The sequence below is a fragment of the Thermobia domestica genome, chromosome 2 (assembly GCF_964235325.1).
Source record: "Thermobia domestica chromosome 2, izTheDome1.hap1.1, whole genome shotgun sequence".
NCBI classification, from domain to species: Eukaryota; Metazoa; Arthropoda; class Insecta; order Zygentoma; family Lepismatidae; genus Thermobia; species Thermobia domestica.
Window position 1 is genome coordinate 370294548 of NC_137455.1, and position 22761 is coordinate 370317308.

A 22761-nucleotide genomic window follows, 5' to 3' on the forward strand; every position below is an offset into this window, starting at 1 on the left:
GGATTTCAATAAATTTTATGAATACTGAGGAATTGTTACTTGATCACTGATATTTGTTAAGAACGAAAAATTTTCCGGAAAAATATAGAAGAAAATTTTCCATCTCACATCACGGCTAAACAACGATGTAGGAATAAGTGGAGTATGTTTTTATGAATCGGAAAATTTTCATCACTGCTTGAAACACACTGCCCAATGCATGTTAATTCTATCGCGAATCTCTCAATGTTGGCAGGTTCTTCAATCGAATTTAAATGCAACTTAACGCAACAAAAATTTTAAGATGCGCATATAAATTAATTAATATGGGACAAATTCCATATTTTCGATGCTACTACTTACATAAGCGAAGTTTCATGGAAAAATTACACTATTTTTAGTTACTTTCAAGGTAACAATACAGTTAATCACTATTATAAGACAAGGACAAAATGAGTGTTGCATAGTGTAATAGATCTAATCGAATTGAAGAAAATGAAGAAAATGAGACTTGTAAGAACTTATGCTGAGTTTTCGAAAATAAAATGAAATCTTTCAGTTGAACCTCCCACGACTGTGCCCTTTAGGCTAAGGGAGACGACAAATGATGGAATAATTGGTGGAATGAGAATCTTGGAGGAAACAGGAGTATCCTGAGAAAACCTAGCGCATCTCTCGCTCAAAAAAAAAAAAATAGAGGAATCCGGAGTTGGCTGTCACACAGCCAAGATAACTTGCTTTGTAAACGAAATTTTTTTGAATTTCGGAACTTTTTGTATATAAAAAAGTTCAAAACATCATTAGATATAATTAAAGTTGGATTGTGCCATTTCCAATGAAACAGTTACAGTAGCTATATCACTCCAAAAATCCCATGCTCACAACCTGCGCGCTAAAACCTGCCTGTGGACACCCCTGCTTTCATTTCGTTCTGTAGGTTAATAAACTTTTTCGATTACATCCCTCATTTTATGAATTTGAAAGTGTTCATAATTCATCCATTCACTAAATAAAAAAAAGCAGTACAGTTTTCAGGTTTTATTTTTTCCTTATTAGATACAGTTACAGACCTAATAATAATAATAATGCTGACAACATAAAAACAATCAAAAACAGCATTTTACACTCTATCGTAGTAGTTTATGTAAAAATATATATATACATAAGACACATATATTACTAGGATTAATTGTTCATACATAAGCACTCTTGTATAATGTATACATATAGTCTTTTAAAATATATATATATTGCATGTGGATTTTTAATTCCACATTTTTGTTTCGTTCTTTGTCGAGCTACTTTGCTCGAGCATACATATTTATATATATTAGTCTTATCACAGAGTTTATTTGTACGTTTCAAATTCGTTGTTGTCAACTTGCCGAATAATTTTTTGAATTTGGGAATACCAAGCACAGAATACCACTTCCTGTAAAGATGGAAAACAAAGTATATATGTTAGTTATTCTCTTGATGGTAAAACAATATTCTTTTTTGTAATTGTGTAACATTTACAATGTGAACATAATAATTTTTATTGGTTCCTTAATTGACATAACAATCAATGATACGTTTTATGTTTCTTAGTAGATTGGAGTTTGCCAACTGTAATTTACACTATGTACGCATATTACTGAGCCTATAGTGTATAATTAGTACTTATCAGGCCGGCAACTAGAGGGGGGCCAGGCCCCCCCTAAACTTTTCATGGCCCCTCCAGACCTCAATACAAAATGCTATTATTAATACAAAAATCACAATTTAGATATTTGTAAGAGAATTTTTAATGACTTGGCCCCCCTATCTTATTCATGGTCCCCCAAACTTTTGTGTCTGATTGCGGGCCTGGTACTTATATAGGTACTAAGTGGGTCAAAAGTAGCCTCATAGTTGTTTCAGCATTAGTTCACATTTTAGATTTTTTTTTTCAAACAGTAATTCCAAATAGGTATTCTGTAACGTTGATCTACGTTTTAGAAATGTTACAAGCTATTTCCTCATATGTCGGTTTAGATTTTTATTATGAATTCTATGACTGGAGATTATCAGATGAAAGTGACTAACGTTTGTCAACAGTTCAAAAACATATACAGTATACCCACGTCCTGCTATCGCTTACGGCTGCTGTACATGATCCCTTCAAAGGCGATCCTAATTGCCGTTTGCAGTTCTGCGAACTGATGCGTGACCAAGTTTGGAGCAAGAACTTTTTGATAAGATCGTACGTGCTTCAAATTGTCAGACCACGTGAACAGGCACAAGTGCGTGTGCTGTGCAATTAATAATCCTTGTGTTACCATCATTTCCTAAGTGAACCAGCCTAACATCATAGTGTGGTGTGCAATGTCCAGTGAAGGCGTTGTCGAATCAGTTTTCTTTGATGAAACTGTGGATTGGGCAAATTGTCTACAAATGTTTCGTGACGAGGCAGTGCCATAACTCAGTACTAGAGTTAACTTCTCCGAACTGTTCTTTTCACCAGGACAGAGCATCTCTCCATTATGCTTTAGCAATAAAAAAAATCTACCTTAACCAGATCTTTCTACAGCGTTGGTTCGGAAGTAGCAGCATCAAATGGACACTACGTTCACTTTACCTAACACCAATGGGTTTCTTTTGAGGGGTGTAGGAAGAAACAACTTTTACGAGAGAAATCCCCATACAGTGGAAAACATACATTGAAACTGATGCAGATAAGATTTTGTGACGTATTGTACGCCATGATGTGGAAATGTTCAAAGTATGCTGCAATGTTGAAGATCAGTTTGAGCACTTATGTAGGAGATTACACTGTATTAAAAAAAATAAAGTATTAAGTGAATATACATAAACAGTACTCAACAAATATGATTGTAACAAATATCTATAAATGCAGTGGTGCCCACCCCCCTCATGTCCATGACGCACCCCCCTCAATTGCCTATCCGTAGGTGTTCTTCCATGAAAAACAAATCTTTTCGATTAGTTTTTACATCCTCTCAAACATATTTATATAGATTTTTACCCCCCCCAAATATTTCAATGACGCAGTTTGCGTCATAGCCCCCCCCTTGTGGGCACCCCTGATAAATGTGTTATGCACTGCACAATTATAAAAAGTGTAATTCTATTTTTGGCTCTTTCCGTATACCTACAGGTGTATTGTGACACTCCTTTGGCGGAGCATCAGCGCGTACGAATTGTTGTCCTGGTGATGAATATTTGTTAACTGACATTTTTTGATTCTTAATTCGGACGCAACACACCTGAGAGCTTCAGCTGTCAAATGTTGTCTAACTTGCTGCGACTCATAACCTAAAATTTGGGATATGGTCTACTAACGCCATTTCGTCCCAAAATTTACTATATACCGTGTATACAGGGTGTTTCAAAACAACACCGACAACGTTTGGGAGGTGATTCCTGACACCAAAATAAAACAAAAAGTATAGACCAACCTGGATGCACAAATGCTTCCTTTCGGTGTTATAGGCTGCCGAAAACATGAAAAAATTAACTTTTAAAGGTCCATAGCTCCAATACTATGGGACCTATCCTAGTCGCGTCAAGACTTCATTTAAGAACTAGTATGTGCCCTATCCAAATATCCATGTTTCAGAATCTTGCGGTACTTCTGCAACAGGTTTTACAGAGGTAGTTGGTGAGTACTTCAAATTATATGTCCTTAGTGAAATTCGCTCTATAAAAATTGTTGCGTGAGTACTCTTATATCAGGCCTCATTTCAAACCAGTCTTCGCAAAGTGTTCATGGGTAACGATTAGTGATGAGTCTGTCAAGGAAAAAAAATGTGGAGGATAGATAATTCTAAAATGAAAATTTGCGTCACTGATTTAATCTCAAAAAATCATTAGGCTGTGTATGTGATATCAAATATTGCAAACTAAAACAATTTTAGTTGCATTGACGTAAACTGATGTGAAATGAGCCCACAGAGGTCTTTTTTTTTTTTTTTCGATTACTTCGTTTGAAAGTGTAGTTTAGGCTTGGAAAAAATATTTACAGTTATGATCATCAAGTTTAATACGTTATTATGATTATTTAAAAAAAAAAAAAAAAAAACATTCTGGCATTTTTCTTACTCTTCACCACTTCTCGATTTTGATGTCTGTTTTATTTATCCAACAAAATTGTCAAAAGGAAAAGAAAACCTAGCTGATATGCTTTTAGTGCAAACCCAAATTTGCGTTTTGGTGAAGACCAGAATTGAGAGAATTGAAGAAGCAGTTAAAGGCAGTGAACTGATGTCTAGAAAGCCAAATAATAATGGTACTGATACACTATGGACTGATCACGGGATCTCCCAGTGGAAGTATGGCATATGGACAATGATATTGCCTGGATTTAAAAAATGAAATGAAATCTCTCAGTTTGACGTCCGACGATTTTATGCCCTTTAGGCTAAGGTAAACAATGATAAAGACAAGCTAATGATGATGGAAGAATTGGTGGAATGAGAAAGTGGAGGACACGAGAGTAGCTCGAGAAAACCCACGGTCACGATGCTGTCCACCACAAACTTACTTGGCCGAGAATCGAACGAGGGACTTCACACACCAGACTTTATTACTGAGCCACCGTACGCCCCTGCCTGGATATCATATGGATAAAGGAATTCCTCATATCTTCCTTTCTGAATTTGTTTCTTTTGCTTAATATGGTTTTCAAAATATTTTGTCTTCAGTCTTGTGTCCCTCTGCATATTTTATAAATTTGACAATTATTAATTACAAGAAGCTTGGTTGCATTAATATCATGAATTCGTTCTTATTCAACTTACCTATAAGCATGGCTCCAAATAAAAACATAGGGACGATGCAATTTAAGTCAATGAGGAAACCAAATACCACGTTCCCTAGTAACGCTCCACCTCGTCCAAAGATCAGAGAAAGTGCCACTGCCATTACCCTGAAACAAAGTGCAATATGAACATAGTACGTATATACTAGTAGTAGCGTACTCAGAAATTCGTCAAGCTCAAGTTCCTGTAATATCAGATGTTTGTGTATATACAGCGTACCCCTAATTGTATTTCTTCGAAGCCAATGTTAATGGGCACTCTTACCTGGAGATGCTTAGTGGTGATTGGGGCCTCAACTGGAAGAAAATGGTATCAAAGACACCGTTGTGATACAGCAGGATGGAGCACCAGCGTATACTTCGCGATTCACGTGCGCAATTACCTGAATCAGACGTTTCCTGGCCGCTGGATTGGAAGAGATTGTGCATCTTCAATAGTTACCTTTGCCTGGCCTCCAAGAAGTCCCGATCTGACGACACAAGACAATGCTCTCTGAGGTTTCATAAAGCAACAAGTAAGAAACGCTCGATATCACACAACGCAGGAATTACGAGCAGCTGTGGAACATGTCTTCACCCTCGTAACTCCGGAGTATTTCCGCAGAACATCTGCCAGAACTTGGCGCAGAATTCAGATGCGTTACGACATGGATAGTGATCATACCGATGTTTATGACTCTTAAGACTTTTAAGACTTCAAGGTAATTGTGTTCTATCATAACATTCTACCATAAATAACACTATACTGTTGAAACTAAAGGGGGGTAATCCCACTTCCGGACCACCCTGTATATACGTCCGCTAATCTACATGAAGCTTTATCGCTAATCTACATGAAGCACAACTAACACTCACTTAAATGAAAATAAGTTTGTAATTACTTACATATGAAACGAAATGAAATCTTTCAGTTTTACCTCTCATAGTTATGCCTGCTAAGCTACAGAACACTATAATGATGAGAAATGAATGAAACGGTGGAATGAAGAAAGTAGGACGAAACGGGAAAATCCTGAGAAAACCAACGAACACGGTGTTTGTCCATCACAAAGCCCACTTGGCGGGAGATGGAACCGAACCATTGACCCCACGCACCATACGTGAACGCTTTACTATTGAACCACCACCGTGTCTCCTTATTTATATAAAATTCACATGTAATTATTTCATGCCAAGCATAATATAGGCCCTAAATTAGAACTAAGCTAGTCATTACATAGAATTTCGTCAAAAGTTACCGTTCAACCACTCAATTCCATTTCCTTTTAGGACAAGCGTGTTTCTAATATATATATATATATATATATATTAGTAACTTCCCACAATTATGCACCGAGGCTAGGGAGACAACAAGAACGTAGAGTCCATTAAGATATTAGGACTAAGAGTATTCAAATATTAAATAAACTCAAAATAATGATCCTAACCATTAATAAAACATATTTTATTAATATACGATATATTTTATAATGCTCAGTATACAGGGTGGTCCAAAAGTGCGGAAACACCCAAATAGAACCAAAACCTAATGTTGCCACGAGACTAACAGAACCATTCGAGAAGAGACACAAGAAGAGACGAGCAAATCTTTTCAAGACAAAACACGAAATGAGACATGATTTGCACGAGACGAGACAGAACTATTTGAGACGAGACGAGCATATCTTTTCGAAACGAAACGAGATGTTTTGAAGGAGACGAAACGATACAACCAGAATGCTCGTCTCGTCGCAACATTATTCTCTTCTAAATATAAAAATACTACTTGAAATACTGGCTGTGCTTCCTGTCTCTACAGCTTCGGTTGAACAAAACTTTTCGAAACTGAGACTAATTAAAACATATTTGAAGAACAAAAAGAGATAAAATATGTTGAATGAACTTGCTTTGCTATCTATTCACAGAGACTCAATTTTACATATCACTATTGATTGTCATTGACCATTTTGCTTGATCTGAAAACTCAAAACATTTATAATTCGTGAAAAAGATACACTAGCAGATTGTATTATTGTCTGTCTAACAGCTTCTTACGGTGACACAGATGCTTCTAACTGTGGCAGATACTTCTACAAGTGACACAGATACTCCTACAAGTGACACAGATACTCCTAAAAGTGACACGGATACTCCTATAAGTGACACAGATACTTCTATAAGTGACACAGATACTTCTATAAGTGACACAGATACTTCTACAAGTGACACAGATACTCCTACAAGTGACACACAATTATAACAGTTACCCACATACGCTACTTGTAACAATAGCTAATAAATGAAAAATATGTCCTTACCTGAGACTTGTTGGAAATATGTCGACCATAATACAGTAAATGGTACTGGAAGAGAGATTGGTAAATGCCCCAAATATGCAGGAGAGAACAAGATTTTGGTCGGCATTTTCGACGAAATACATTCCGAAGGCACAAGCACCAGATATAATATAACTTAATACTGAAAAACAAGCAAAAAAAATCATTAAACTACATCTTCAGCACAGTCTTAGCATATTAAAAACAAATAAGGCCATCTTCTCTCGAGTTATTTATATAGTGTATACCAAATATTTTTAAAAAAATGTTAGAATACGATTGGAGTATCATTCGAGAGCATATTACCTACTATACCTGAAAAACCTCTTCCTTAAGAGTCTTCATCCCGGCGAAATTAAAATACCGCTAATTTTACAATAATTATGTGATATCTTCAAATAGATAAAAGATAATCGATATGTAGAACAAGAGCGCCCTAGACAATATTATTTTACATGAGAAACCGTTATCACGACTCACTTATCTGCTTTCGATTTCGAGCCATTTTGAAAATCGGCATTTATTTTCGCGTTTCTAAACAGCTGAAAACGGAAAGCCACTAGGTGACTTGTGATAACAGTACCTCACGCAAAATAATATTGTCTAGGGCGCTCTTGTTATATATTTCAATTATCTTTTATCTATTTGAAGATATCACATAATTACTGTAAAATTAGCGGTACTTTAATTTCGCCGGGATGAAGACTCCTAAGAAATATAATAAGTTTAAATCAAATTACTGTACTGGCCAGAGTCCACGTCCTATCCACCAGCAGGAGAAACATAAGCCAAATATACTATGTAATAATGGATATATTATGTATTTCACTAAGTAATTGGACTTTTATTCACTGGCTGTGTGAAGAACTAACTTCTTTGTGTTTTCTGAAGGTTGTCATCAGTCACAATGGTTGTCTGGTGAACGTGCTATTTTCTATAGGTCTTTTTTCTTCGTTGCAAGGCGATCACTACGCGCAATGTTGGCCACTGCTTAATATGATGCCCCTAAGCAATGTCTGCCTACATGTGTTTTGTACGTAGAGCTGCAACGTAATTTCCTGTCAAGTAATATCAGATCTAAGAATAAGACGATATGGAAACTAGTAAGTTCAAACGGACTGGTATGGTTACTGATGAGTAGAGACCGGATGTTTAGGCACTAAAAACCTGGAAAATAGACAGGCAAATAGGTACTAAAAATGTAAAAAAATAGGCACTAAAATGTAACTCGAAATAATTAAGATAAATACTCAATATAATTAAAAAATAGATTCAAGTCATAGATAATATTCAAAGAATATAGAAACATACTTCTTTGTTAATATCTTCTTTTATTGTATATATAAAAACGAAGCTTGTTATGCTTTCCATATATACTGGGAGAACCTGAAAGATCTGCACATACGTTAAGAGGTGATTCATGACATCAAAAGAAGACAAAAAGTACTTTTGCATGTTGTCGAATTAGACGTCGTGTAGGAGTGACAAGGGGGCGAACTTGGAATCCAAAATCAAAACCTGACAATTGGAACGAGACATAAAGGTGTGCACATACTTCGGGAGATTCGTGACATTCAAGAGGACTTTTTGTCTTCTTTTCATGTCACGAATCACCTCTCGAAGTATGCGCACATCTTTCGGTTTCGTACCAATTGTCAGAATTCGATTTTCGATTCCAAGTTGGCACTCTGCCACTTATACATGACACGGAATTAGACAAAATACACGAGGACTGTTTGTCTTCTTTTGATATCACTAATCACTTCCCGAAGTATGTGCAACGTACCACATGCTTGTGTTTACAAACACCTAATATACACATATATGTGTGTATTATTTATGTTATATAAATCACATTTTTCCCAATGAAGGCTTAATTTGAAGAAAATGCATAGAATAGGCAACATTAGGCACTAAAGCAATTATTTAGGCAGTAAAGGTCGAAATAGGCAAAATAAAATTGGCTTAAATCGAAACTACAACCCCCCATATAAACTTTAAAACGTTATTTTTGATCATATCTTTAATATTAAAGAATAGGCATTTTGCCTAACATCCGGTCTCTACTGATGAGCAACGAGAGATCCGGAGCAGATGTGGAAGTAGCACGTGAATCAACTGAATGCAGTTTTAAATCTGTACGTTCTCTCCGCGAAAACTAGTCATCTACAAATCCATAGTGAGTTACGTACATCACCTGTACAATGAGGGTTGTGAGGAATGTGTGTGAATGTGCACTGATCCGACGAATTAATAAGACATGTGCTTTTTGCCGATAAATCTATCCTACATTTAAATAGACATGTCAACCAGCAAAATTATTGCATTTGGAGCGACAAACTTTAAGCGGACTTTATTGAACGCGTATGAGATAGTTCCAAAGTCAACTTAAAGTGGGTACCACAAAGAGAAAAGTTTATGAACCATTGGTCAAGAAACTGCGTTATCTGAATATTCTAACAGAATTCATGTAACCTCAACTTGAACATGATATCCTTAACACGGTTGTTTCAGCAGGATGGTGCTCCTCTCCATTACACTGTACGGGATTATTTCAACTAAGTGTTTTCAAATTGCTGGATAGCTTGAGAAATCATGAGCAGTGCGGTCACTCAACTTTACCCCATTTTTGTTAGAGGACTTAACACACTACACGTCTACAACATATCACATACACGTACATCAATACCTTTGAAAACCTCAAAAGATCGAATTTGTCATGCAGCGTCAGTGGTCATGGTACCACTTCTGGGAGAAGCATTCCGTGTAACCGTAGATAAGTAGAAATCAGGCAAAGACCATTGATGGGACACATGCTGAAGGAAACATGTAATGTTATTACCCTTGGAACGAAGACCCAAATAATGGTGTAGTTGTGATTGTAATTATCATAGTTCGTTAAATATTTTTAAATAATACACCGATATTATATATCATTCGAGCATCCGAGCATAACACGTAAGTTATAGTTCCCTAATGTAACATCTATCGAAACACGACCTCACAGTTATTCCTCAAATACACGACTGAGGCTTCATATCTTCAGAGGTCGGGATTTTATGCTTCACTTTGGCTGCACAAATGTGTTTCAAGATTTTTTTTTTCAATCCTTTGAGCTATTGACGGTACATTCGACGGAATGATGAATGTGGACGTTGGATCTTTTTAGTGTTCCGTTCCTTAATATTTTAATGTCATTCATTTACCAGTAATTACGCTATGAGGAACTTCATTCTATTCGAAACCAAATATCGTATGTTTCCTTTTCTTTTTAATCCATATTCTTCCACTTTCCTAGCTGTTGGCCGTACATTTGACAGAACGTTGAATTCGGACTCTCACTCAGCCGAATATATCATTCCAAATCTTTCTTTCACGTAGTTCTGTTTAATACATGAGGATCCTAAAGCAGTCTCTTTCGATTTTTTAGGGCCAGGGTATGGCATAATCTCCTTTGTTAAGTGTATCCGCGGAACATTAATATACATACGTGTTTAGCAAGACTGCGACAGATTCTCACTAATTACTAGTGTTCTAGCTTGATCATCTCTTGAAAATAAATAGTTTTAGGCCTTTGGAAACTTTATATGCTCTCTTTTTTAAAACCTATATTGTATTATTTCCATTTACTTTTCACTTTCATTGTCACGTTTACCTCAAACGTTCTACTGTACGACACACCGGTTGAGAATCACTGTCCTGAAGCATCCGTTGTAATTAAGAGCATCTCCTACAAATGATGTCAAAAATGCGTATATATCAAATTTAAAATTCTTTAAGTTCATGTTGTTGAGAATAGATGACCGCAGTGTTGATTCAGATACTTTAAGCCAAAGGCAGACCTGTTGTTTGCTTAAAGCCTATTTTGTTCGAATTTTTTCAATATTTTTCACTCTTATTATTCATTCACATTTGTTTTCGATCAGAAGAGAGTAGTAGTAGTAGTAGTTGTTGTTGCTGTAGTAAGAGTAGTAGTAGTAGTAGTAGTAGTAGTAGTAGTTGTTGTTGTTGTTGTTGTTGTTTGTTTGTTTGTTTTTTTTATTTCTGTGCTTTCACAGTACAAAAAATGTTAGACCGCGTTTCCATTTTACATGAATCATGTAGCTGTCATAAAAAAAATCTTGAAACCCCATAATATTTCTCTATGTAAACATAGTATTGAAAGGGACATACAACATTTATTTTTCCATCTTGCAAGGAGTTAAACCATGTGCAACTTTCTGGGTCGTCTTGCTTGCTATCAGCTATCGCCCTCCCGCTGAGAAAGAAAAAAACAGCCGTTTCGCCGCTTCCGAGACAACGGATTTTTTTTTTTTTTTTTGGATAGGAAGGGAAAGCGCGCCAAAGTACACGTTTTTAATGAGGAAGTTCACTATTTGTTCACTAGAGTGTATTGCTCCGTTCACACTAGAGATGTTCACTGTGTTCACTAGAGATGAAGATATCTTTCTTGCTTTCAGAAAGTTGTAATGTGTAAACAGTAAATAGAAAGATCTGGTTGCAAGATTTTTTTATGACAGCTACAAGATTCATGTAAAATGGAAACACGGTCTTAGTACCTGAAAATTTACAATGCTAACGGAATATACCCGTGTTGTTATCTGAACTTATGGCTGGGAAGGAAGGAGGGTGATTGATTTTCTCCCAGTTTTTAAGAATGTTTCCCTTTTTGTGATTAATAGTCGGGAGAAGGTTTTATACCTCGTCTCATCACGAATGATAATGGAAGGTAGCATTAGAATTATGTTCCCTTTGTGTGTCAGAATACACTAGTAAACCCACGTTGAGCACCAACAGAGATATGTCTTCTTGGGGAATTTTATAGCAAGATAGGGAGAATTTTCTTCCAGACCACTTCCTGAAATAATTCTTCCAAGCCTTTTTCTCCCAGTTAGCAGGGATCGACATATTGGATCGTTGTCCTCCACCTGTTTCTATCTTGTGTCATATCCACTGTCACACCCTACTGCACCATATGGTTCTTAATGCACTTCTTTGGCAGGGCTCAGGCTAGTTTCTTCATTCATTTCTATGACATCCATTCATGAAACTACGTATTCCAAAGGTCTTCTTACATACTCAAACGATCGCAGTCTACAATCTTGCAGTTTCTACTACCTTTACCTTTTACCTTTACTGTTCCAAGGATCACTTCATTCTTAATTTTGTCCTTCCGCGTCACTGCACACATCCACCGCAGCATCCTGAAATTAGCATTGTTGCTTATATGGATGTCAAAAGAAGTAAAAAGACGAGGAGAATAAGAAGGTAATTGGTGTGTGACAAAGGGCATTACTCTTACATCAAAACCAAGAGGGCATACTTCCGAATTCGAAACAAGTGACGTGCCATTGATTGAATAAACTTAGTACTGGTACTAGTAGTAGTAGGAGAAGAAAGAGGGTGGTACTAATGATTACAATTACTACAAGTAATATACATACCTAAGAAGAATTTTATGCCAAGCTTATTGACACATAAAGGAAGCCAAATACTGGGAGGTATCGAAGCTAATCCTACAATAAGTGTGTTGCGATAAACAGAATTTTCAATGCTGTCAGCGCAGAACATCTCCCGAATGTCAGTTGTATTCTTCAACACAATGGAAGCCACCTCACACACGGAAGCCGTTCTGTTTGGATATTGTTGATAGAATGCGTCAAATCGCTTAAACAGTTCAGGAAACCACAACATCAGTGTATAATAGCTGGAAAAAGAAAAGCAGTGTTAAACACATTGGCTTTTGTTAAATCTTATGGTTTCTTAGGACATAACTTATAGAAGTCTTAAGTTTCTACACTCCTATAGTATTAGATCCGTTTTCCACATGGTTTTATGTGAACTTTCTTTTCGAACAAAATACATTAGCAAATAGTAGAATATATCAATTGCTTGGTTGAAGGCTTACGTTCTGAGATAAAACTGCGTATATAGCTTCAAATGTAATCCAACCCACGACTCGGAAGGATGAAAATGAAATATTCAATTTTATGTTCCACGATTACACGCTTAAGTTTAAAGGACATTGGTAATTTATGAGAGTGAATAATTATGAAAGAATTCATGGAATGATATTGTAGAAGGAAACTAAAGAACACAGAATAAACCCACAGACATTATGATGAACATCACAAATTTGCATAGCCTGAGGTAAGCGCTTTACTACTGAGCATTTCTGCGGTCAATCGCTCACGCACCGCTGTTACAATACCGGTGGATCTACCTTTAGGTATAAAATGATAAAGTATTTGTCATGCGTCATACATATTACGATGGATTTCAATTTAATTATCATTATAATTATGTCCTTATTGAATTAGTTACTTTTCACTGGAAAACAGGATGAAATTTGAAAGCCTCAAATCAAGGTAAAATAGAACAACGTAAAGGAAAAATAAAACAATGTAAAATTCGACTGTCTCGAAAGTCAGGTATTAAGTCCCACTGTAATTAGTATAATTATAAATACCCAAAAGTACCTGAAGACCTATTTTCACTTACAAGACTCAGCTCAGGTAACTAAATAGCAACAAACGAAAAAGGAAGAAAAAATGTAGGTCTTGCAAGCAAAACGTAGAAAATTCACCAATGTTCAGAAGATGCTGTCTACAATGCACTGAGCAGAGTAGGTTAATGGGTCAGAGTGGGTCACATCTTGTTGCCCACGAACCACTGACCCACTCAGAAATCTTGACTCACTTGACCAACGACCCACTCCGTCTCTGGATACGCGTACAACAGATAGGTGATAAGTACTGATGAATAATGACTGACAAAATTAGTTGGTGTGGAAGGATAGGAAACATCTCTTAGAAAACTTAAAAATGTGATATCGTCTTCCAGTAGTTTCCATGGGCTGGTTTTGAACCTACTCGTAAAACAGCTGCGCCTAAAGTGAGAGCTTTACTATTGGTGCAGGAGATCCTGATTCGTTTCTCTATGAAAGTCTAAAGAGAGTGGATTGCAAGTTAATCACAAATCGATGCCTTACAGATACAGGTACACAAGATGCTTATTTTGATTCGAATCAACCAACCTTCTTGAACTGAAATATTGTACCTCAAATAGAGGGGCGTCATTTAGGGGCATTTGCCCCCCACCCGAGTTTGAGATGTATATAGATTTTACCAATAGAGTAATAGTAAATCAGTGAAAAACGCGAAATTTTACTTATATCAAGGGGTCTTACCCCCCCAAGCAAAATCTGAAATGACGCTCCTGCTCAAATCCATACCATATGACCATCAGTTTTAAAACTTGCACTATTTATATTTCCTCTAAAATACCTTCATAATCGGTTATTGAAAGACTTTCCATAATCTTTAAAAAAAATATAACTTCAGAAGAGTAACATTCTACGAAGAAATTATCTTTCAGCTGAAAAAGCGAAACAAAATTTCATCCACATTGTCATGGAGAGTTACCTACCTTGCCTATAATGTAAATACAGTAATGTAAGAGTGACTTTGGTCTGACACAAAATGATCCTGTTAGGGTCGCCATTTTAATAACTGATGTGGAGCCATTTAGGCGACACTTACGGAAGTACTCTTATATACTACTGAGAATCCCACTCAATGATCAAAACTTTTTCTACTGTTTATAAATACATATCATAGAAACTGAGTAAGCGATTGCGGCAAAATTTCTTGAAACGAAAGGTAGTGTTTCAAAGAGTAATCTAATTTTAAAAAATCCATTTCTAGGACAATTCAAACTATTTATAAATAGATTTCAATTATGTGATCTTACCTTGTCATCAGACCAAATTGTATTGTGCATGTAAGTACGGTCCATTTTATCATTGGATACTTGAACAACCCTTTGCTTTGTGTCCAAATATCTGCTAGCAACGAACATGCTGCCTTCTCACGCTTTTTGTATTGTCCAAAATTTGAATTTTTGTCGACTGGTACGTCCTTCTGGAGATTTTTAATCTAAAATAAATAATAATAACATATAAATTACTCTTTTTCTCAGTTCCCACTCAACTAGTCAATACAATGTATTAAGTTTAAATGTTCAGAACTATAAAGTCACGTAATGTCGAAAGATTTTATACGGTTTTATAGTTCAACCACTAGAATCTTCAACGAAGGAGTAACTAACACATAAATATACATTGAATCTTTATTATATTCTCCGTACTCATAATATTCAGCAATTATCAGGGGGAGGGGTCGCTGAGATGAAGAGTGGTAGTTCCGATGACGGTTACATCCAAATTTAGCCCACAATAATAATATTTAATTTTTACTGTCATTTTTACCAAACACATGACGTAAGGAGTTGTGTATTTAAAGTTTTTATTTCAACCCAGCAAAGCGGGTAATCAACACTAATGTATGTACCGTATAATTTTTCTGTGCAATGGACTGTTTTGCCAGTGCTTGGATATGTGACAATTTGTTACAACAATATGGTGCTTACAGTTTATAGTTCATATATCGTCTGACGAAAATTGTAGAGATACTTAAAGAAACAAAACACTCTTTTTAAGATGTCCCGTTTCGTGGAACATCTTAACTTAAAGTTTGAAATTACGATGTAAGCTCTTTGAACTTCGTCCAGGAGGTTAGATATACAACGGTATTGTATATCTATGCAATAAAATACTTCAATTTTCGTATCTTGATTTTGGGCAACGGTGCGTAAAAGTACACAATCTGTTGAGTAGAAGAAGAAGAAGAAGAAGAAAAGAGATAATATGTTGTTGATTCTAAAATATAAAGAAATAAGATTTAATCATAGTAGCTGAAAATCTATGTTGGTTTTAAATGTATAAACTGTACTCCTAGTTACCGTAACAGTAAATAGTTGTTTAAAGGTTGCTATGACGACCGAAAAAGAAGATTATTATTGTGAGTTATTGAAAAGAATAATAAAAAAGTAACAGAGATATAAGTGACGTGTCTGATTTAGAGTAATTTAATCGTGTTGACATATTTAAAAATCTTCACGAACTGTGAGCTAAATGTAACGCGTAAGAATAATAAGTTAATAATCGTTACAGTTTAGATGGTGGTTCCTATACGTTACAAATACTTTGTTGAGACTTACAAGTGAAGATATTTGAAGTAGACTACACATTTTTAACATGATAAATATGTTATAAAAAGATGCGTTAATATAGTTATTAACTCAAAGTTCACAAGGCACAAAATAAGGACCTTTTTTTTAAAAAAAAAAACTATCTGTATCAAAGTACTAAGAAAATAATCTTAAAGAAAATAAGAAAACTTACTGGATACCAATCTGCAGGATTTCCCGTATTAATACTGTAGATCCTCCTGAAGACCATAAGAGCTGCTGAATATTGTCCACTGTCCATCAGAAACTTTGGTGTCTCTGGGAGGAACGCAAGACACACGGCAATCACCAATGATGGAACAGCACAAACAGCTACAAACGCATTCCAGGATTTGAACATAAAAATCGCAGATTGGTAACTCCAATCTTGAGGAATAACAAGCCATGCTAGACCTGGAAAATAGTTAAGAAAGAAGTTGTAGATACAGTTTCATATGCTCCCTAGTGGTTGATGAATTCAATATTACTATCAAATCGAAATAAGCGTAATATGTAGCTATGACTTAACTCCTAAAAAGATACATTGAACGTGTTTTCATAACAATAATACAGGCAAAAATAACCTATCCCGGTGGTTAAAACGAAGGGCAATGAAAAAGTTCCCGGAATTTCGTTGTAACTATATTAAAAGAATATAGGCACTTAATCACCTTCAAGATAGGCTTGTTGAGAACACACACACTTGTTACACCGCTTTTGCCATTGCTGGAAACAAAGATTAGTCTTCGGCTATTTGAGAAAGAGTTACCCCCTGTAGTGAACGCGGCCAAGGTGGCTATTCAGTAATTTTACTTTCACCAGAGTTGTAAATCATACTGTGAGCCAGTCAGGGTTTCCGGGTCTTTTTGCCAGGTCCAGGTGTGTAATAGCAGAGTTCCAATACTCTGCACAAACCACCTTCCAAGCAGCTGTTTCTTGCTGCAATCCCTTTGCCTGGCAACACGCCTTTCCTTTTTTTCCCTTCCTTTTGAAATCTTTCAAACAGCAGGCGGTCTATGTTCAGAAATGCACCAAATACGCTCGAACTGACATTTTCTCCGCGTTTTTATTGCTTTCGCGTTTGTGATTACCCATCTACATTTAAATACATGGTCAGCGTGTTCCAAGCGTACGCATGAGCAATAAATACGCTTTGCGATTGCCTCGATAGCCGGGTACTTAAAGTCCTGTTTTGGTATGTTCCGAAGAACGATGGCTAAACGGCTCGCAGAAACGAACATCCCTCTACCAGCCAACCTACTCACCGGATTTAGCAACAGCGGATTTCTGGCGTTTTCCCAGGATCAAAAGGGACCTCAAAGGTAGAAATTTTGCCACCGTATAAGACATCCAAACCAACGCAACGGATGAACTTCGGAACATTTCAAAACAGAATTTTCAGCGTTGTTTCCAGCAATGGCAGGAGCGGTGAAACAAATGTGTGTGTGTGTGTTCTCAAGGAGCCTATTTTGAAAGTGTGGTGATAAATAGTTACATCCGGGAACTTTTTACTGCCCTTCGTAGATATCCTTTCTATCTGCATGTAGAGAGATCTGTAGTGTTTGGTTGAAATCACATCCTTCGTTAGGCACAGTTATCTAGTTCATTTCCTATTTCCCATTTGTATGATCATTACAGTAATGTCAAAATCAGAATCTTCCATACACTTTGATTCTCCAATAACATTACAGTTATTTCAGAATTTGTTCTTTCTGTTACATAGTCTTTATATAAATTATAAATACCTGGTAAAGCTATAATTCCTGCAGTCCAAAACATCTGCAACCAACATAGAACTGTACTTTTGAGCCTTGCAGGTTGAAATTCTCCCAAATATGGAAATACAATGCTTGTGGCTCCTGACACACTGAAAAATAAGATTAAACGTAATTATTAATGGGGATTCTATGGATATTCCTTTAACACTAGTTTTTAAGGCATGATTTTAGAAATAAATGCATTGATTGTCAGACGAAGTTAAATTAACATAATGTTCAGTCATTGATATGTATCAATTTTCTTATCAGTAATATTTATATGTAATTTTAAAATTGTCATTAATTCATCAATAAAGGTTTTAATGACTTATGTATAATACCAGGAAATTTCATTTCATTTCATTTCATTTATTTGCCTGTTTCATTAGCTTACAAAGCATGAGAAATTCTCATGTAAGCATTACAGTTGTCAGAAAGAAAGAAAAAAAAGTCAGTACCAGAAGTACCAGAAGTATACATCATGCAATCTTTCTAAAAATACAAAACCACATAATTAGGTAACTGTTTCTACCACACCAGGCATGTACTCACGGGTAAGTATCTGTTTCCAACTCTTCAGTTAATGAGTCATTTAAATATTCTTTAATTGTGTAATAGCACTTTTCAGTGAGTAGATTATATAAAGTCTTACCAAGAATGGAAACATTGGTCATATTTTTCAAGTACAGAGGAAGTTTATTATACAATCTGACACAATTCATGTACACGGTTTTGCTTATATTAGCATATTTTTGATGCATCACAAATATGTCACTACCTTGTCTTGTATTATGGCTATGAACATTTTTATTAAAGATAAAAAGATGCTTGTTTTTCACAGTAAAAAGAATAGATTTATAGATGTATAAGCTGGGGAGTGTTAAAATTTTTGCTTCTATGAAAACCTTTTTACATGACGATTTTGTGGGTAACCCAAAAATTATTCTAATCGTTTTCTTTTGCAATCGGAAAGTGCTTAAACTATTTTCAGCAGATCCCCAGTGTATTATGCCGAAGTTAATTAATGAATTAAACTTGGCGTAGTAAAAGCTAAGAAGTGCTTCTCTCGATACAGTACCTTGAAGTTTGTATAAGGCAAAACACACGCTACTTAGTTTCTTGTTTAAAGTGGAGATATGAGCAGACCATGAAAGATCATCACTTATGATTACACCTAAAAGCTTTGTTATGCAAGAATATTGGAGTAAGTTAGAAGATATTTTTATTCTAGGTGATATACGCGGTTTTCCTGGAAAATGAAAATGTAAGAGAATCGATTTATCATGATTTATAATTAACCTATTCGCTGTTATCCATTTTACTAATTTGTCCGTAAAAATGTCAGATTTCCTCTCAACTTCTTCTATTGATTTTCCTGATATTATCATACTGATGTCATCAGCATATAGAATACATTTCGCTGGATGCATAAATTCTAACAAGTCATTTATATATATCAGGAAGAGAATAGGACCCAAAATGGAACCTTGAGGAACACCTCTGACTACAGTTGATAAAGACGAACAAGTTGTTTGAAACCCATCTGCAGCTAATTTTGATATTTGTACCGCTTGTTGCCTACTGGATAAATAAGAGAGAAACCAGTTGTGAGCTACTCCTCTAATACCATAAGCATATAACTTGCTTAAAAGAATAGCATGATCAATTGTATCAAAAGCTTTGGATAAGTCGATGAATAGGCCAACAACATATTTACTGTTTTTTAATTCAAGAGCTATATTGGACATGTAATCAAACAAGGCTGTTTCAATACTTTTCTTATTTTGGAAGCCATGTTGTGATGGTGATAGTAAGTTACATGACTTCAAAAAATTGCAGAGTCGTGACTTCATCACATATTCAAAAATTTTTGAAAACGTGGAAAGAATGGAGACTGGGCGATAATTTCTTACATCATGCATACTCCCCTTTTTATGGAGAGGAATTACTTTTGCCACTTTTAACACTGATGGAAAACATCCTTTCTCAAGAGATAGGTTAACTAAATAACAGAGATGATTTACAATGAAAGGAAAACAAAATTTAATAACAGTCACTGGAACTTCATCAAAACCTGAAGATCCCGAATTAGACATCTTACTCAATATTTTCCATAACTCCTCTACTGTTACTGGAATTAAAAAGATCGTATGTGAATGCATTGGAAATTTCATCGAGTCGTCATAACTCGTTTGTATGGGGTCAGGTAATGGTACACTATCTAGAAAATAATCATTGAAGACATCTGCAATCCGCTTAGGTTCTTTAATAATTTCGTCCCCAACTTTAACATACTCAAAGTCGCTCTTTTTGTTGTTTGTTCTACCATTTAAGATTTTCCACATAGTTTTAGCTTTATTACTAGAATTAAGTATTGTGGAGCTATTTGATAGTAATTTAGCTGTTTTAATTACTCTTCTGTATATTTTCCTGTACTTAAAAATATAATTTCGAAAGCTGTGAGGAAGTGATGTATTTATTTTGAGTAATCTATTATATCTAAATAGGTTACTTTTAGAAATTTTAATGCCTTTAGTTAACCACGATTTAGTGGACGACGTCCGGATTTTACGAGTAACTTTTGGAAACGCCATATTGAAGTAATGTAAGAAAGTTTCAAAGAAGTATTTAAACTTATATTCAGTGTTAGACGTATTGTATATGCCATTCCAAGACTCGTGAGAAAGCAAGAAATTTAGATATTTCATATTATGACTGGAGAAAATTCTCTTTGTAACTGTGTATACTTTAGACTTAAGAACAGTGGTATTGTTTAAAGTGATTTTTAAAATAATCGCATCATGATCAGAGAAACCGGGATCAAATACTTCAAGGTTATAGGCAAATTGATTTTTACTAATGATGAACTGATCTAGCGCACTTTTATTATGACGTGTCGGTACATCCACTAGCGCTTGGAGATTGTACACATTCAGCAGATCTCGTAGATCGGATTTCTTTTTTGCTTCCACTATCCAATTTACATTAATATCACCACAGATGATCATTTTTTCAAAGACTTTTCGTATGAAATCCAAAAGACTTTCGAGTTTCTTTAAGAAAACAGTAAATATGCCGGATGGCGACCTATAAATGCATATAATACAAATGTTAACACTTGGTAATTTAATGGCTACAGCTTCAAAGTCAAATTCACAGGTAAATTTTAGCTGAATCTACAGCAAACAGGAACAAAGTTATGTGTATTCTTGCCAAATCCTATAGGCATTTTTGTTCTCGGCCAAAGCACCCAATATTATGATCCAACTTTCCGATGTGCCCAATTACAACGTTTTTAGACTTCTTTGCTGTGATTAAGTCCTCTCAGATTCTGTGGTCGCTTCCATGATATAAAGTCTGCGACTCAATATCGAAGCTACTTGCTTAATTGTATTTATGATTCACACCAACACTATAAACTCTAAATCTCATTCAAATAGTAATAAAACAAGTAGCCCTGTGACGTGTACAACACGTGCTTTTATTTCTTTGGCATGACATTGTCTTAATATTGAAATCAGAAGTGATACTAGATCTCTATCTACCACTTCCGGTTTTAGTAGAGACAGAAGTGAAGATTATTCTTGAGGTACTTAATTGACTGTAGAAAACCACTTCAGTGGTGCCCCCCTTATGCCCATGACCCCCCCCAAATTGTCTATCCATAAGTGTTCTTCCATGAAAAAAAAATCTTTTCGATTAATTTTTACACCCCCTCAAACATTTTTGTATAGATTTTAACCCACCCAAATATTTCAATGACGCAGTTTGCGTCATAGCCCCCCCCTTGTGGGCTGACTTCTCGCTATCAATTACCGTTTTTACTCTGCAGTGATCAACGTTGATATCGGAAGTACCGTCAAATGGGGCTACTATGAACATGGGGGCTACTTTGAACAAAACTGGGAAAATGTTTCAATCAAAATTTTTATGTCCTGAAAAGTCATTTGTGGCTCATTTGTATATTACAAGTAGTAGTTTGGAGTGTTCTGAATTCAACCAAAACAAATCTGTAAGCTTTACTTAGAAGCATATATGAGAAAAAATATTACATATGGAGCGATCTTTTTTTTTTATTTTTTTCGTCGACCAGAAAATTGTGTCTCTGGAACTCTGGTTTAAAGCAGTAACTGCCTAAATCAGTGTTACTGATGAAATCTCAGCCATTATCTACCGATTCCAATAGGTTCAGTTGTTGTCTATCCTATAGAGTCATTGGGGGTGAAGTCGGTAGTCGGGTGAAGTCGGTAGTGTGTAAGGTATGACGAACTGACAACATCGTGTTGAGCCGAGTGAGGGAAGAAAGGTTTGTTTTCGAAACAGTTAGTCATGCTGTATGAGCGAGGTTGAGAAGAAGGAAATTGGATCGCAGAACGAGCATACCACGAGACTTCCTTGTGTGGAAGGTGAGTCACTCATGCCGCTTATTCTTGCTATTATAAGTTTCGTTCTGGAGAACCTAAGGTGTATAATGAGTTGCACGTGTAGTTTTGACTTGCGCATTTTTTTTGTGAGGTAAGATAAGGTTTCTGTGTAGAGAGTACATAGTTGTTGTCTTGATGCTTTATGAACTAATAGTAATTTGGCAGAGAAACAATGGGGTAACCTATGTGGGGCGAAGTCGGTACTGTTGTGTGGGGTGAAGTCGGTACGTCTTTTCCATGCTTGTAAAATGAACATTCAGCATGAAAATAAATACAATGTTTGTTATAGCTGTGTTTGAACCTAACTTGGCCTTAAGATGCACTCGATAATCAAACACAGTGGCACAATCAGAACAAGGGGTCAGTGAGCACCAGACCTCTCCTGTATGAATGGTGAAAAATGCATGTTTCAATAA

The 22761-nt window shown here is 35.8% G+C and overlaps 2 protein-coding genes across 2 annotated transcripts in view; both read right to left on the bottom strand.

Annotated features, from left to right (window-relative positions):
• Window positions 1-22761, bottom strand: part of LOC145678836 (synaptic vesicle glycoprotein 2C-like) — a 105432-nt gene that overhangs the window by 75188 nt on the left and 7483 nt on the right. The window lies entirely within an intron of this gene.
• LOC145678932 (synaptic vesicle glycoprotein 2B-like) lies at window positions 1003-20929 on the bottom strand. Its single transcript, XM_081749540.1, has 8 exons — window positions 20850-20929; window positions 17910-18031; window positions 16340-16578; window positions 14848-15032; window positions 12540-12802; window positions 7078-7237; window positions 4761-4888; window positions 1003-1411 (listed from the first exon to the last, which is right to left on the bottom strand). The coding sequence occupies exons 1-8, from the start codon at window positions 20927-20929 to the stop codon at window positions 1356-1358; spliced, it is 1233 nt and encodes a 410-aa protein (XP_081605666.1). The 3' UTR covers window positions 1003-1355.